Source organism: Colobus angolensis, unplaced genomic scaffold (assembly GCF_000951035.1).
Source record: "Colobus angolensis palliatus isolate OR3802 unplaced genomic scaffold, Cang.pa_1.0 Scaffold38, whole genome shotgun sequence".
Lineage (NCBI taxonomy): Eukaryota > Metazoa > Chordata > Mammalia > Primates > Cercopithecidae > Colobus > Colobus angolensis.
In genome coordinates this window covers 9,174,237-9,191,662 of record NW_012117154.1, presented here as the reverse complement: position 1 = coordinate 9,191,662, position 17,426 = coordinate 9,174,237, and the positions used below count along the sequence as shown (strand labels likewise).

Below are 17,426 nucleotides of genomic sequence, written 5' to 3'. Positions count from 1 at the left end.
CGCACATTCACACACGTGTGCACACACGCCCACACATTCACACACGTGTGCACAAACACATGCACACACGTTCACACACGTGCACACGTACCCACATTCACACACACGCTCACTCGCACACACGCACACATTCAAACACAGGCACATGCACACACATGCACACACACACGTGTGTGCCCTGTTGTGGGTAGGCCCCGTGGATCCTCACCCCACACTCACAAGTGTGTGTACCCTGTTGCAGTGGGTGGGCCCCGTGCCGCACCCCAGCCGACTGCCCTTAGTCTGCCATGGTCCTCATCGCAGGCAGCTTGGCTGTGGGGTGCCAGGCGGTCGGTAATGACCGTTCGGTGGGCACCATGAGATGCCCTCCCTGTCTTTTCAGACTTTCTAGACTGTTTTTAACTTGAACCCTCCTGTCCAGTGCTCGTGACGGCCCCCCTTTCTGCCGAGTGTTACCATTCGCTGGGCAGGCTATTCCCAGATCTTTATTCGCAGTCTGTCACGTCACTTCACTGTTCTTGGAAACAGTGTTGGCTGATTTTTAAAATCTGAACTGCGTGTTTTGAGACAGAAGCTCTGACTTTACAGATCCCCTGGTCGCTCTGCGCTTCTCTCCTGTCTTGCGCCCCCACCCTCCGACTTCCTTTTTCTTTGCGGTGCGTTTTCCCTCTAAGGGTTTGGAAGCTCTGCCTTTTCTCACTTCCTTTCCTTCTTCCCGGTAGCTGTGGCCTAAATGTCTCAACACAAACACGTAACTACCTATTTCCCATCAAGTTACCCTCATCTTTTCTTTACAAAATTTCATTTTCAAAACGGTTTTGCTGTGCAGTCTCCTCTTAAAAAGACTGTCCCCAGCAACAAAGCTCTGGGGTCTAAGCAAACATCACAGATAACATGGGGGTCAGAAAGAAAAGCAGACTTACCGGCTTTCCGTCTTCACCAGGGTCACCCTGGGTGTGCAAGAGAAGTCGTGAGTGATCGGAAAGGCACCGCCCGCTCCAAGTCCCCACGAGGTGGCAAAGATGCCTTCCCTGGATGTCCCGGGACCCGCGCCAGGAGCCTCACACCCACAAGGGCTGTGTCTGAGCAGCTCCGCCTCCCACATCTGACCACCTTCCAGCACCAACCCCAGGCAATGGTGGTCCCAAGGATGCTGCTGACCTGCCCCGATCCCAGCTCAGCTCATTCCCATGTCGGCTGCAGCCTCTCCCCGTCCTGCCCGAGCCCCCACCTCCAGAAGGCGCTGGACTGGAGGGGCAGGAGGACTCACCGGCTCGCCGTCCCTTCCAGGGGTGCCATCCCTCCCTGGCAGCCCTGGAGGTCCTTGTGGTCCTGGGACAGGTTGCAACGCTGGGCCTACAGGACCCAGGGGACTGACCGGGCACGGGAGACCTGGGGGACCCGGCAGGCAGGGGGAGCCTGGGGGGCCTGCCCGGCCAGGCGGGCCTGGAATACCTGGCTCCCCTTTCTGCCCCTTCAGGCCGCCCTGGGAATAAAGAGAACACAAGGGCTGGGATGAGGCCCCACACACCCTGCCCACGTGTCCCGCTGTGCCCTACAGAGTCCCGTGCTGGGCTCTGCTTCCCACGGGGGACACGCAGGGTGGATGCATGCTGGCACCGTGTGCTGGGCACAAAGGAGGCACGGGCACGGAGGGGCTTCATCAGGGCTCACCAGTGAGTGGCCCGAAAGGCCCCGGGTCTTTGGTTCAGAATGGTTCCGGAGCACAGGGAGGTGGCCTTACCTCTTTCAGGCGGCCCCCAGGGGTCCGGACACTCCCGTCCCACGTGGAGACAGAATCTGAGCCAGGAAGTGTCTGAGCTGAGAAGAGAAGCAGAGGTGGCCACTGTCAGGTCCCCTGGGTGGCCCCAGCTCTGCTCTCGGCACCCCAGATAGCCCCGGCAGCCCAAACGCTTTCAGTCCTGGAGCCTGGCTGGACACCACCAGATTCCTAGCCTCAAGCTGCACTCCCCTAAGCTCTGGCTCCCAGGCATGGGAAACAGGGAGAGAGAATTTAAAATCAACAGTGAGGCCGGTGTGGTCACCTAAGCCGATGGCAGCTGAAACCTGGGAGATGCTTCCTGAACTTGTTACAAGAGACCCCAGCCCCCCAAAATGCCTTCTTCTCACCCAGCATGCTTTGTCTCTCTTCCTTTTTCCCTCTTAACTTTTAATCAAAATAAAAATGAAAACCAACAGAAATCCTGCAAGAGAAGCACAGTGAATACCCAGAGCCTGTACCCAGAGCCACCATCCAGGCCTTGGCATCTCCCCACCTGCCTCACATACACACATACACTACACACAATACACACACACATACTACACACATCACACACACACACTACACACAATACACACACACATACTACACACATCACACACACACACTACACACAATACACACACACATACTACACACATCACACACACATTACACATGCACATCACACACATACACTACACACAATACACACACTACACACAATACACACACACAACACACATCACACACACACATTACACATGCACATCACACACATACACTACACACAATACACTACACATACAACACACACCACGCACTGCACACCACATGTACACTACACGCAACACACAGCACACACAATACACATCACACACTCTGTACACACCACACACACCCACACATGCATGCACCATACACGCTACACACACATCACATAAACATCACATACGTCACACAAACATGCACATCACACCACACATCACACACACATCAAACACGTGTCACATATTACACATACATGCACTATATACACCACACACTACACACACACCTCAGCATCACACAAACATGCATGTTACACACCACACTCACACACGCACCACACACCCCCCACACCACACCACATACACACATCCAGAAAAGAGCTTACCTCCTAATGAAGTCACCGTGGTCTGCTCCTCGATTTCTTCACTTCTGGAATCTTCCGTGTTGCTGCCTCTAGCCAAGGGTGGAGCAGTGACCGGGGGTGGCGTGGGGAGCCTGGGTTTTAGGGCTGTGCCCTGGAGGACGAGAAGGGAGATGGCCTGTTATTCAGCCAGCAGATGCCCGGCAGAGCCTTGCTTGGTTTGTGAAATGAAATACTTAAGATTGCAAGAAAGATAAAGATAAATCCTCTGAAACAGGAGGGTGCTGCAGGGCTGCGTGCAAGGGGCTTCCTTCCGTGGGCTGCAGGGGTGTGGCCGCCTGTGGGCTCCCCGGCTCCAGGACCGTGCCTGCCATCACCACAGAGGCCTCCTGGCGCCCGACAGGCCATGCTGGGAAGCTGAGGTGAACCTGCAGAGGGTCCCTGCAGGGACCACATTCCCACGCCCGTCTCTAACGGAAAGCACGGCGTCTGTCCTGGGGCTGGGGCCTCCCCGCTCCCCGCCCCTCCTGTGTTTTCTCAGGTGGCCCGAGCTGGGGAAAGCCCTTCCTCATGCTCCCTGCACCGCCTTCTCCTCCTGGTCGTCAGACTCACACACCCGTTCATTCCCTGGTGGCCACCCACGAGCTAACGGAGGGATGGGGCGAACGGAAGGCCAAGGTCGCCTCAAAGACCAAGGAATGTGCAGGGCAGGACCTCGTTTAAAGGAACGTCCTCTCACCAGAGACACGCGGTGGCCAGGCAGGGCTGGAGCAGGGCCTGTCCCCAGGCTCGGAGCGTCTGCCCAGCCTAGCATTCCTGTTCCCAGCCGAGAATGTGTCTTCATGGCATAGAGGCAGCTCTTGGAGCCACACCTGTGTGTGCACACGTGTGCACTGCACTGCTGGGAGGGGCTCTCCCGGGACCCTGCAGGGTGGGCTGGGCCTCGTCCGGCTACTCACCGTGTCCTCCCTGAGAAGCTCCCGGGTGTCCCCGAGCCCGCTGCCAAAGTCTCCGGATGCCTGAGGAGTTTGAAAAGGGAAAGGCTGGAGAGATGGCAGACAGGCCAGGCCCTCAGCCCAGCAGGCCTGGGACGCAAAGGAGGCTGCTCTTGCCTTCTCCCGGCCCCCTCTCGCCTCGTCCAGCCCTCTCTGGTACTCTCGGAGGGGCCGCTGGGGTGGGCACGCTGGCCTTCCCTGCCCAGGCACCCTCTGAGCTTCAACAAGTCTTGTCCAATCGGGTCGCGGACAGCGACTCTTCCGAAACTGCCTCGGCCGGTGGTCAGACACGCGGAGGCGGGAGGGGAACACGCTCCTCTCCTCTGGCCGGAGCCCTGCCCTGGAGGAGGCCCCACCACAGATGCTTCCCGCACAGGTTTCCCCAGCGCAGGCCCTGCTGGGCCCAGGCCTGGGCCGAACCCGCACCAAGGCGGCTGGACGTTTTAAACTTCATGAAAACCCGGAGGAGAAACATCCTCAGGGTCCGCTAATGACCCCTGAGGGCAAGGCAGGCCAAGGGAGGGGTGCGGCGCCTCGGAGACCCCCAGCACCCAACAGCCTTGTCATGGCTGCCATGTGAACAATCTGGCATCTTCTGGCATGTTCTAGGCAAAAACAACGGACTTCTCGGGTGAAATATAGAAAAAAACATGAAAGTAACATGGATGTGCACACGCTGCCCACAGTTCAGCCATGGTGTCTCCTGCCCACGCCGCCCAGGAGTGAGGCTGTGGGTCCACGGTCACGTGGGGCACACTGTGACCTGGGCTCCCAAGTGAGAAGAATTCCTTGCTCTTCCTCACACCTGGGGCCGGCGGACTCCCCTTGGCTACCACGAGATTCCACACATCCCAACACACACGCCGCACAACACACATGCCGCACAACACACAGACACAAACACAGAGACACACACAAGATTCCATACACCCCAATACACACGCCACACAACACACACAGACACAGAGACACACACCACACAGAGATTCCACACACCCCACCAACACACACCCCATTGACACACACACACCCCACCAACACACACCCCAACACACAGGTACACAGAGACACACACACGAGATTCCACACACCCCAGCAACACACACGCCATACAACACACACAGAAACACATGCACCATGCAGGCATACAGACACAACACACAAGACCGAGACCCACACCACACAGACATACACACACACAGACATGCACACATCCACACACAGACACACCACAGACACACAGAGACACCATATCCACACATAACACCCAAGACAGACACACCACAGAGACACACCACACACACAGACACCACACAGAGACGCACTACGCACACACAGACACACCACAGACACACATGACACACAAGACACACACACCACCTAGAGACACACACAGAGACACACACCACATACGCACACAAGACAGACACATTACACAGATATACACACACAAAAACACAGACATGAACACATCCACACACAACCCACAAGACAGACACAGAGACACACCACACACAGACACACACACACAGACACACCACAGACATGCAGACACAACACATAAGACAGACACACATACCACACATACACAAAAACAGACATGCATACATCCACACACAATACCCAAGACAGACACACCACACAGAGACACACCACATACACACACACAACACACAAGACGGACACACATCTACACCACACACACACCACACAAGACACACACACACACACACACACACACACACACACACTTTGCTGAGCTGCCTCACATCCTCCGTCTCACCAGCTGCCATGGAGGGTGGTTTCTGGTGTTTATTTTCTGCTTTGTATTTGTTTTTATGTGGGAAAGTTTAGGGCAAGGAAGGGCTCCGAGGTGTTACAGGAGAGCACGGAAATGGTATCGCAGCTTCCCGGTACCCAAAGTGGCACCTTTTGGGACTTTTCCTGTCACAGCCCTTGGCCCTGAACTCCGCGTGCCAGGGGTTGAGGGAGATCCCGCCTGGGTCCCGGCTGTCACTCACCCCATCTGAGTCATCGCCTTCCTCGTCCAGGCAGTTCATGGGGCCCACCTGGGGGTCCCTGCGCACCTTCAGCTCCGCGATCATCCCCTAAATGCAGACAGAGAAAGGGGTCACCAGCGGTCCTGAGGTGGCAGCGGCAACCCCGGCACTGCCTGAGCCCCAGATTTCGGCGGGCCACAGAGGGCAGGAGCGTCTCGGGGAGGGAAGGGGTCTCGGGCAGCCTCCTGGTGGTGCAGTACGCCTTATGGTAGGAAGACGTGGTGAGACCCAGGGGGGTCCTGGCCGCTTTCGTGTGGAAAGCACCCGGCTGGGCGGAGGCTGCTCCCTCAGACTCGGCTCATCCGAGGCGGCTGCTGGGCCACCTGAGTGCTATGGGTTTAGAACCACAGTGGGCGTGGCTCGATCCAAGCCCTGGGAGAGAGGGGCAGATTCGAGGGGCTGCAGGTCAAGTCTCCCAACCCGAAGTCCTGTGAGCTTTACACAAGCCCCAGGCGGCCTCATCTCCCGACTCGGACCAACCAAGGCAGCACCACGGCTTTGCTTTCTTTGAACTTTACCTTTTCATAAAAAGCAAAACCCAGAAGCCAAGGACCAAAACGCCGCAGGTGTAGGGGAGTTTCCTGGATCTCTGCGCCCATTCCATCTGGAGCCGATCTCACTCATCCACCCACCCACCCACCGCTCCCTCCCGCATCCTCAGTCCTGGGCTGAGTGCCAGGGTGCCTGCCCCTGCCCTCTTGGGTCCTGGCGCGGCCGGCAGTGTCTCGTGAGACGCAGGCTGGGGACGCTGGGCAGGGACACAGGAGGGCGCAACGTCCTAAGCCTCAAGCGAGCAGCTCATCAGGGGAGAGGACGCTGGGAGGGGCTTTGGCAGGAAGAGGGGCTGCCAGGTGGGGGCTGTGCACAGGACCAGGGGCTCCACTGGCCGCACTGCAGGTTCTGCATCCTGGCCTAGATTTCAGAGCCAAGTGAGGCCAGGTGGAGCCTGGGGCTCCCCACGCCAGCTAGGCCCCGAAGCCCAGGCAGGTGGCTCAGGAGTAGGGCCTGAGCCTGCAGGATGGGGTGTGAGTGCTGAGTGTATGGGCACATGTGTGTGAGACCATGCATCTCCGTGGACACGTGTGTGCAAACATGAGATCATGTATGCATGCGTGTGTGAGTTCATGCATGGGGCATGTGGACCCCATGAGCCCCCTGGGTGCGCACGGGTTTCCCACAGAACGCACCAGCGGTTCTCGGCATCACATTGCAGGGGAGGGGCATTGCCTACAGCGCCCCGGGTAGGCCAAGGGCAGCACTGCGGGGTCCAGGGTCCACCGTCCACCAGGACCTGCTGCGTGGGGGCGGGGCAGCAGCCTTCACATTCAAGAGCCCCCAGGTCATGCCTGGGGAAGAGCTGGGGTTGCATTCTAGCCCTGGGGCAGCCCGGGCAGGGGTGGCTGGGGGTGCATCTTAGGTGGTCTTGGTGTGGGGGAGGGGCTGGGCATTCCTGACATCCATCCCCACGCAGACATGCCCCGTCCAGAGAGGCCTGTGAGGCCCTGACAACCCTGACAGGTGGCCGCCATGCTCTCCGGCCACAGCGCTCTCCTGAGGGTGCTCCCAAGGGCACCGACGCCTTCTGCACGGGGCTACAGGGTGCCTGGGTCGGGGGCAGCTACAGAGGGCAGAGAAGCTCTGAGCCTGTCTGGCCACTGGCTCTAGGGGTGGGGCAGACGGCACTAGTGCAAAAGCCACAGGCCCATTGCAAATATTTAAGGGACTTAGGACTGAAAGTTATGAAATCCGGAGACGCCCGAAACAGAGATCACAGGAATTCTGTTAGGGAAAAGCGTGTAAAATGCTTCCCGACATGCTGCAGCCTCAGCGCCCTGGAAATCAGGACACAGCTGGAAATGACGTTCACGGCAACAGCACAGCTGGGGGGGGTGGTGCATGATTTCCCGGGAGACGGCCACTGACAAAGACTCAAGAAAGTGAACCTGAAAAGACCAACAACGCCCCAGGACTCTTACGACGAGAAACACAACCAAGGCTCCGGAGGGCTCTGTCAGACCCCGCTGAGGCCAGGGGTCCCAGGCACCATCGGTGGCAGCGTGGGGGGCACTGCAGCCTCGTGGAGAGTCTGAGGAGGAGGAAGCCTCGGTTTCCTCCCTGCTCCCAAAGCTCTGTGCTTGTTTCTGCCAAAAATGATGAGTCATACAACTTGAATGTTTCTTTCCCAAGAATCTCAATTCAGAAGTCTGAGAAAATCTTGTGCTGAACAATTCCACCTTCTTCTCTACCACACAAGCGTGCTTCTCCTCTCCCCAGCTGGAATCTCATCTAAGACCCAAAGAGAAAGTTCCTGACACCTGAGGCCTGCAGGGACCTGGCACAGAGATCAACCAACACAGCCCTCAGCACACGGCCCGCGGCGCGCCACCCACGCCCAGCAGCACACGGCCCGCGGCGCGCCACCCAGGCCCAGCACCACACAGCCTGCCGCCTGCCACCCAGGCCCAGCAGGGCCCCAGCCCAGGGCCTGACCCAGGGCCCTCTAGCTCCCTCCTATTCCAGCTCTCTGACCTTCCAAGGTTTCACTGGGCTGTTGTAAATCATGGTATCTTCTCCAGGCCAGATTTTACCACATAAGCACATCAAATCCCAGCCGGGCGCAGTGGCTCACGCCTGTCATCCCAGCACTTTGAGAGGCTTAGGCAGGTGGATCACCTGAGGTCAGGAGCGCGAGACCAGCCTGACCAATATGGTGAAACCCCATCTCTACTAAAAATACAAAAATTAGCCAGGCATGGTGGTCGGTGCCTGTAATCCCAGCTACTTGGGAGGCTGAGGCAGGAGGAATCACATGAACCCAGGAGGCAGAGGTTGCAGCGAACCAAGATCGCACCATTGCACTCCAACCTGGGCAACAGAGCGAGACTCCATCTAAAACAAACAAAACAAAAAAAAAAACAAAAAAATCACACATCAAATCCCAATGGTCCAAAAAAAAAAAAATGACAAGGTGGAAATAAAGTCTGCAGCATGCGGCACCAAAGAGCAGTTTCTTTTACACGTAAGGAGTTTGTATCAATCAATGAGAGTTGGGCCCATCGAAAAACACAGAGAACATAAACCAGTCAGTCACAAAGGAAGAAATACAGACAATAAATAAGTGACAACATGAAAGTTTGTCCTCACTAACAGTCCAAGAAATGCAGAATCAAACACCCAGACCCCCTTTTCCTACACGTCTAACTGGGAAGTGGGACTTCGCCGATGAGGAGGCCTTCCCTGCAGGGCGGCGGCCTGGCTCTCCGCAGCACCATGGGGCACAGCTGCGCACCCACGTACCCGAGCTCTCGGCACTTGGCCGCTTTTCCTTACAGCGTTAAAGATGTACAGCACTTGTGGGCGACTTTATTCCACCAAGAAATGGCTGGGGATTCACACAACAAATTGCCTCTCACAGGAGGGGGTGACTCTGACTTCTTTCCCGGCAATCACGTTTGTGATCAAGAGGAAAACAAAGAGGCCCAGTTTGGTGTCAACGACCTAGTGGCTCCTGAGCTCCGAGGGTTAAAAGTTCCTGCCAAAGGTGAAAGGTCAGCTTTCAGAACCCCCAGACACCAGGACTTAGAACAACTTCAAACAAACAGCCCTTGTCAGGGCAATAGTTAACCTTCTGTCCCCTGTGGCCCGCCAGGGCAGAGGCGTCCCAGCTGCAGGCCAGCTTGAATGTTAGAATTCAGGGACTTGGGAGACAGTGCCAGCTGAGGTCACCCACACGGCTGCTCCCAGCCAAAGGTTCCCAGAAATGCAGGGCCTTTGGACATAGACCCCACATGGGTTTAGGGCTCTGTCCGCTCCCCCAGCCCCAAGACATGAAGGCGCCTTGGAGGGACTTCCCGGAGACTCAGGTGGAGATGGCCACACGCCATCACCGCTGGGGGATCCCACCACGTGCTCCGAAGTGGAGTCTCACAGGCCTGCGGCTGCCACCCCCTTGGTAAAGGTGCTGACCTGCAGGGCCGCCCTGAGCCCCTGGTCCCAGCCGGTGTGGAGTCACCACAGGAGAACCCTGCTGGGACCGACACCCTGCTGCCGCCAGCTTTGGATCATTTATCGTTTTCAACAAGGACCCCAGCTTTCATTCTGCATGGGGCCCCGAGGCTTGTGGCTGGGCCCAGACTCGGTCCCCACTCACCCAAGCGGCCGGTCAGAGGTCAGGAGCCCCAGTTCACCACGGGGCTTGGCACAGGCCTGGGGGTGTCTCTGGGTCACGGGGTCATAGCTGGGGTGGATGTCTAGTTACAAAGTCGTTCAAATGGGGCCCTCCTAAGCTGGGCCTTGGGGTCTCAGAAAAACCACAGAAGCCCAGGGCAACCCTTTCTAGGGGCACAGGAGCCAGAGAACCAAGAAAGTGAATGCTACCCCAGCCAGGCTGGCCAAGAACCCGGGAGGTCTGCACTGGAGGCCGGGGCTGACCACAGCTGGGGTGGGGCTCTCCTCTTCAGGCTGCAGCTCTGTCCCTGTCCCAGTGGCCACCTCCACCCCACCCTACCCTGGCTGCTCCAGCCCCCCGGCAACAGCACAGTGGGGGTTACCTGGAACTTGTCAGGGTCCGCTCCTCCTGCCTGCGCCACGAAGAGCCCGGCGCCGGGCTCCAGCTCCAGACCCCGTGAGGACCGAGCAAGCGGCATTCTCTGGAATTCCTCACAGTCCACGTAGAGGGCCACGTAGCCACCCTCCACACTGAGTGCTAAGTGTGTCCACTGGCCGACGAAGGCAGGGAGCCGGAAGCTGGCGGCTGTGTGGGTCTGGCCTGCACCTGGCTCCGTGTAGAGCAGGGAGATGTCCTGGTGCCCGTCCCGCACCCCAGAGAGCTTCACGCCCAGCGAGACCACTGCCTGCGCCGCGTCCGTGATGGCAAACAGCACCCCTGGGCCCTCCGTGGCCGGCTGGACGTGGAACAGCAGCGAGAAGTCACGGAAGAAGAGGCTGGGGAAGTGGTACCGGGCCACTTGGCCACTGTTGGCATCTGGCCCAAAGACGTAGGCCAGCCCGACGTCGGGGTCATCCGTCTGGGTGATTTGCTGGGGCGGAGGGTCCCCAAGGAGCTGCAGCAGCCCCACCTCCTCACCGACGCTCTCTGCAAAAAGAAAGACAGCTGGTGAGGTGGCTGTGCAGGACAGAACCAGGGGCCACCAATGTGGCCTGGAGAGGCGGCCAGGCAGGGGCACAAAGGGGAAACTGAGTCTGAGAGGGCTTTCCACGTGCCTGGCAGCCTGCCCTGATGCCCTGGGCTCAGCCACCCAACGGCCACCCAACGGCCACCCTGGTTCACTCATTCCCAAACGACGGGCGCGCTCCATGCAGAAACCTGCCTGCAGGGGACATGGTGTCCACAGGCCCCCTCTTCCCTGCTTTCAGCAGGGATGGGCACAGCCAGTGGGGAGAAGGAACCAGGGACTGGCCGGCACCCCTGCCGAAGCAAGGAGCTGTGAGGGGCTGGGGCTGGCAGCCCTGTGCCCCACCTACACACTCTGCCCCTGCTGGAGCAGCCCAGGCGGGCAACCCAGTGTGGCCTCCACTGTGAAGCTGCAGCTCCACTGCAGGGAAGGAAGGAGGCTGACTCCACGTCCCAGTGTTCTTCAAAGCCTCAGCTACGGGGCCTCGCCCAGAGCGGCTGCCTCGGCTGGGGGTCCGCGTGGCGTCTGAGAGGCACCGTGTGGGATTTCACCCAGCGCCGGCTCACCCGCTGGGCGAGGTGCCTCATGTGGCAAGGACAAGTAATGTCTCCCTACCCCACCGTGCTGATTCCCCTCGGGGCCACAGTCACCCCTTGGAGGGGCTGCATGCCTGATGTACCTGCCAACGGGCCACAGTCTCCTCACCAGCCCCGCTGCTCCCTGCAAATGCCCCACAGCACTGGGTGACTCACTCCACTCATTCCTGCCCAGGCGGAGCTTGACCTCACTTCAACTCAGTAGCCCAGGGTCAGAAGGAGCCCTGTCCATCCCTCTCGGCATACCTGCCAGGATGCAGCCCCAGTGCCCGGAGTTCTCACGCCTCGTTTCCTGCCCACGGGAGGGGGCAGCACCCACTCAAGGATAGACCCTGCTCAGAGTGACTTCCCAGCACACCTGCCATGCCAGGCAGAGCACGGGCTTTGCGGCCACAGTCTGGGCCAGGGACTTGCCCCAAGGCCCTACTCCCGTGACCGCGAGGCCCCAGACAGACTGGACACGGTCTGCTTCCGACAGAGTGTAACGGTTACTCCGGGATGCCTGTGCGGTGGGCTGGCTCCTGGTCGAGCTCTCCTGTGGGAAGGGGCTGCTGATGCCCAGGCGTCTTGAGGAAGGCAGGGGCGAGCACCTGTGTGCGTGTGTGCGTGTGCCTGTGGGCTGGGGGGCCCTGTGCTGGGCCAGGCTGACCTGGGACAAGACACAAGGGAAGAAGTGCTGAGCCTGGACATCACAAGGGAAGCAGTATCTCCAAAGAGCTCACAGAACACAGAACCAACGGAAACTAGAGTGCAGACCCCTGCCCCTGGCACACGCCGTGGGCACCTCCAGCGCCATCGCTGCCCTCACGAGGCCCTGACTCCAGCATGAGGCGGTGTGGCGGCCTGGACTCCCTGTGCTGGGCCAGGCTGACCTGGGACAAGACACAAGGGAAGAAGTGCTGAGCCTGGACATCACGAGGGAAGCAGTATCTCCAAAGAGCTCACAGAACACAGAACCAACGGAAACTAGAGTGCAGACCCCTGCCCCTGGCACACGCCGTGGGCACCTCCAGCGCCATCGCTGCCCTCACGAGGCCCTGACTCCAGCATGAGGCGGTGTGGCGGCCTGGACTCCCTGTGGGCCCTACCCTCGTGCCGACTGGAAGCAGGGTCAGGTGCAGAGTGGAGAGTGGGCTCTGTGGACAGCAGCCTGGTCCGGCGCCTGCACCCCGAGGCTAGGGGCAGAGGGGTCCCGACGGGCTGAGCCTGGGCTCTGGGGCCAGCAGTCATCTCCCCCTCAGACAGAGGCTGCTGTCTACCCAGATGGCAGCTGTTACAATGATCCTTTCTTATAAGAAGTGCGCAGGCCCCACATGTCCACACCGGGGCTGTGCTAAGATCAGGAAATGGGACTCTCGGCCTGGGGGCCAGATGCCCTGGCAGTCGCCCAGCTGGCCCTGAGTTCACCTTGGAGAAACCTCCCGCCACCCTTCCTAGAACATTCCAACGTTCATTGGGAAAGCAAGATGTGGCAGCTGCCACCTTCCTGGGCTGGAAGGCACCAGCACGCTACGCAGGCGGCCCCAGGGATCCCAGTGACAGCAAAGCCCTTTCCAAAGCTGTCCCGTCTCCTCTCCACAAAGCTCCTGGGGGTTCCCTTCGAAAGTCAGCTTCCAAACGCCCGGCCCCAAGATGCTGGATGGGCAGAGAATGGCGCAGCCTCCACTCCCCGAGGTGCGGGCCCAGCTGTCTCAGATGTCCTGGAGTCAAACAGCCAGTGCCTGAACCCCACTTCGAGAGCTCGGCCTTCCCGGGTGTGGTGGGCCGGCCCCTCCTGCTGGGTCACCTCACCTTGGATCAAGGCGTTTGCCTCATTAAATACCATTTCTCCCTCAGGAACCAGGCCAGCCAGAAGTGTGGATGGTTCTGGAGTCCTGTGCATGTTAACAAAGGCCCCTTTAAATAAGCCCAGGACAAACGGCGCAGCCGGCATCCTCCACACAGGAGAGCAGCAGGGACCTCTGGCTGGGACTCTCCGCTGTTCTCACAGTGCAGGAGGTCCCCGCCCCTCCCCTTGGGTCCCTCATCTTAGGGGGCCGGGGACATCCATCCCTTCCATGGTAGCAGCCTCTGAGCCAAAGCGCCCCCTCCCGGAAGCAGGACTTTCCAGGACCCTCACTCCTCAGCCTCACCCTGACACAGCCTGACTGGGGGTCCCCTGTGAGTCCCATCCTCACAGGGGACAAGACCCTCCCTTCTCCCCCCCGAACTGGGCTCTCCACCCAGAGCAGCGTTCACCCACGAGGGAGTGGGCTCCAGCCAGGTCAGTCCTCGAGGGCCACACCCAGCGTCCTGCATCCCTCATGGCCACCGTGGCCCCGAAGAAAAGGGCAGACCCCTCAGAGACCCTCAGACACGTGCACTCCACGGACGCCCATCAGCACCAGGCGCTCCAGCCACTCCCCAGAACCAGTCCAGCCTGACTCCCTGGGGCACGGGGCCTAGAGTCTCTGCCGCCCCTTTGAAGGGCTCCTGAGGACAAGATCCAAGGCTGCCTGGCCAGCCCCCTGCCCTCCCACACAGCCGCCTCCCGTCCTGCAGAGCCAGGGCTGCTCCTGCCTGTGTGGGGCGAGCCGAGTCAGGGAAGCCTAGTCCAGCCAGGTGGGTTTCAAGTTGCTCAGCAACATCCAGTTCAGCACTCAGAGGCCCAAGAGGTTCCGAGACACAGGGTTTGATGCAAACTAGAAATCAAAGCAATCTCATGGGTGCTCCGAGAGAAAATGGCCCTGAGACGGGACGTTTCCCTCAGGCCAGGGGAGCCAGCACAGCCTGTCCTTCAGCCCCACCTGGGCCTGTTCAGAAATCCAAACACAGCGGCTGTGGGGCCCATGGGGACCAAGGGCAGGTGGGCTGTGGCATCCCCAGGGCGTGACCTCAAAGTCCAAAAACCCACAGCATCCATGCCATGGTAGCTGAGACCTCGGGGTGTGGCCACAAAAGCTGCCCTGTGACTCCCAGGACCAAGTGCCCTGGAGATCTGTGTGGCACCTGCACGGCTGCCCAGGTCCCTGCCAGCAAGTGGAGGCCATGTCAGTGGTTCTGTGAAAGCTTTCAGGGACCCTGGAAGCCTCCATTTCAAGCACACATGTGCAGGACTCTTGTTAAACGGAGACATCACAACTGATACAAAAGAGGCAGAAGAAGGACAAAAGCCAGAACCTGCAGTCAGTGACCACAGTGGCACGAGAGGGCAGGGCAGGTGCCGGCGAGCTGGTGGTTTTGGCACTCGGGGCACAGGACATGCAGACCACATTGGTAGGGACAAGGCAAGCAGTGGATGAAAAGCAGCGGCAGCAAGAAAAATCCAGCTCCACCTTGTCAAAAACGTTAGCTAAAGTAACACCAAAGGCTAACGGAAAAACAGCAGGTAAATGGCTATGAGAGTAAGCACTGCAACACTGACATCGGCCAAAAGGACCCGAGCCGGAGCCATTCGGCGGACAGAGGGGACGACATGCCCTGACAGCCCTGTAGGGTCTGCTGAGCCAGAACCACTGTGCACCTGCAGGCGAGGGAGTCGCTGCCAATGACAGACCCTAAGGCTCCTCGCTCAGCCCACTTTCCTGTGAAGAGAGAAAATAACCATTTCAGTAAGACTCACACAGAGCCTCCGGAACCTGATTCAGAGCTTGAAGAGCGCGCCATCATCATTGCCCCATCACACTGCAGCACTTACGCAGTGAAGTGCCTGGGGGCATCAACACGCCACCATCATCCCTCCATCACACCATGGCACTGACATGGTGATGTGCCTGGGGGGACATCTTGGCATCAAAGAAAAACAGCCTCCGAACAAACACTTCCACCAATGCCCAAGGCTGCAGAGCCCCACGGAAGGGCTAAAAACAACCTAACAAACGGCCGTCCCTGGGTGGAGACCTCCTGCTGACACTCGGACACATTTACAACATCCAGTCTCTCCACTGTCAGTGCTGACCCAAAACTCATGTCAGGCCCACGTAGGGCAGCTCAGCTGGTGTCCGACAAACAACCGTGAGTCTGCGCGATGAACCCGCCAGTCAGGGCTGGGCAGGTTCTGCAGGGCCATCTGTTATACAGAGAGGCAGAAGTACTTGCAGGTGCTTCAGTCAGGAGGGACTGAGGAAAAGACCAGAACCACACGAAGAGCCAGGGCATCTCCCTGGAGTTATGGAGACTCCTGAGATGCGGGATAAAGGAAAGAGGAACTTGCAGACACAGGGTAATCCCATTTATGCAAAGTAAGACTCCCATGCGTATGCACACATGTGCAGCCGTGCACATGGGCAAACTGTGGTGGGCCGAACCATGGCCCCAAGGATGTCCATGGCACAACAGCTGGAACCCACAAGCATAATTTTACGTGGCAAGGGTTTGCTGCAGCTGGGACTCAGGCTGTGGACCTGGAGATGGGAGATGATCCACATCTAACCACACAAAGCCTTAAAATCGAAGGACAAAAGACGGCACCATGAGGACTTGCCCAACACTGTTGGCTTGAAGGGGGAAGAAGGGGCTTTGAGCGAAGGAAAGCAGCAGCCTCTAGAAACTGGAAAAGTCAAGAAAACGGATTCTCCTCCAGAGCCCCAGAGGGACCCAGCCCTGACAACACCTTGGTTTCAACTCAGTGAACTGGTTTCAGACTCTGACCTCCAGAACGGAAAGGTAAGACAGCTGTGCTGGTTTAAGTTACTGAATTTGTGACAATTTCTTACAGTCACCAATAGGAAGCTGCACACCTATACGCAAATCGGTGCAAACCCATGGGGGCAGGTGGCCGCGGGGAGTGGGACTCAGGAGCTGTGTTCCGTCCTCTCATGTGTGGCTGGAGTCTTGCCGAGGGTCTACCTTATCTAAGGGGGTCTTGCGGCCCCAGGGTGAGCTGTTGACTTCTGGGACAGACTCCAGCCCACCAGGAAGATCTCATCCCCCAAATCCCATCCCAGGAAGAGGAAGAGAAGAAAACGGCAGGCTTTGGAGCTTCCACTGAGGGACTGTGGGATCCACCTCTGCCCCAGTGCCCGGGCACTGCGTCAATCCCGAGGGCTGGGCAACCTGGAAATGTAGTCACTCTGCCCCTACAGACGTGTGTCTCTTCCCCAGAGCTAGAGGCTTCCACCATGGTTGGGCTCCAGCCCAGTTCTCAGAGCTCCAGCCTCTGAGCTCTGGATCCAGCCACGGTGCCCATAGGGAGTTTCTCCCTGCATTTGGCGTAGCTGGGTGGCATCCAGGATAGACATCTGCACATGATATAACAATGATGATGCCTCAAGACTCGATTTCTTTTCTTTTCTGTTTTTTGAGATGGAGTTTCGCTCTTGTTGCCCAGGCTGGAGTACGGTGGCGTGATCTCAGCTCACCACAACCTCCACCTCCTAGCTTCAAGCAATTCTCCTGCCTCAGCCTCCTGAGTAGCTAGGATTACAGAAACGCACCACTACACCTGGCTGATTTTGTATTTTTAGTAGAGACGGGGTTTCTCCATCATGTTGGTCAGGCTGGTCTCGAACTTCCGACCTCAGGCAATCCACACGCCTTGGTATCCCAAAGGGCTGGGATTACAGGCATAAGCCACCACACCCGGCCAAGACCTGATTATTTGACAGAAAGAAACATGTTTAAAAATGACTCTGGAGTACTCTGGGAAATGGCAGATGGAAAGCACCAGGAATCCATCTCCCCAACTAATTAACAAGTGCATGGACAGAATTTGTCTTAGAACTCTTTTGGAACTCTGGAGTCTATTGAAAGTTTGTAATGTCCAGAG

At 58.3% G+C, this 17,426-nt stretch overlaps 1 protein-coding gene across 2 annotated transcripts in view; it reads right to left on the bottom strand.

Annotated features, from left to right (window-relative positions):
• The window catches only part of COL18A1 (collagen, type XVIII, alpha 1), a 56,012-nt gene that overhangs the window by 30,882 nt on the left and 7,704 nt on the right, over nt 1–17,426 (bottom strand). For both annotated transcript variants that reach the window (XM_011954194.1, XM_011954195.1), the window contains exons 2-8: nt 10,500–11,044; nt 5,911–5,997; nt 3,854–3,913; nt 2,919–3,048; nt 1,745–1,821; nt 1,271–1,486; nt 924–950 (exon numbers count right to left, since the gene is read on the bottom strand). In XM_011954194.1, coding sequence (XP_011809584.1) covers nt 924–950; nt 1,271–1,486; nt 1,745–1,821; nt 2,919–3,048; nt 3,854–3,913; nt 5,911–5,997; nt 10,500–11,044 — 1,142 coding nt within the window. The remainder of the gene's footprint in view (nt 1–923; nt 951–1,270; nt 1,487–1,744; nt 1,822–2,918; nt 3,049–3,853; nt 3,914–5,910; nt 5,998–10,499; nt 11,045–17,426) is intronic.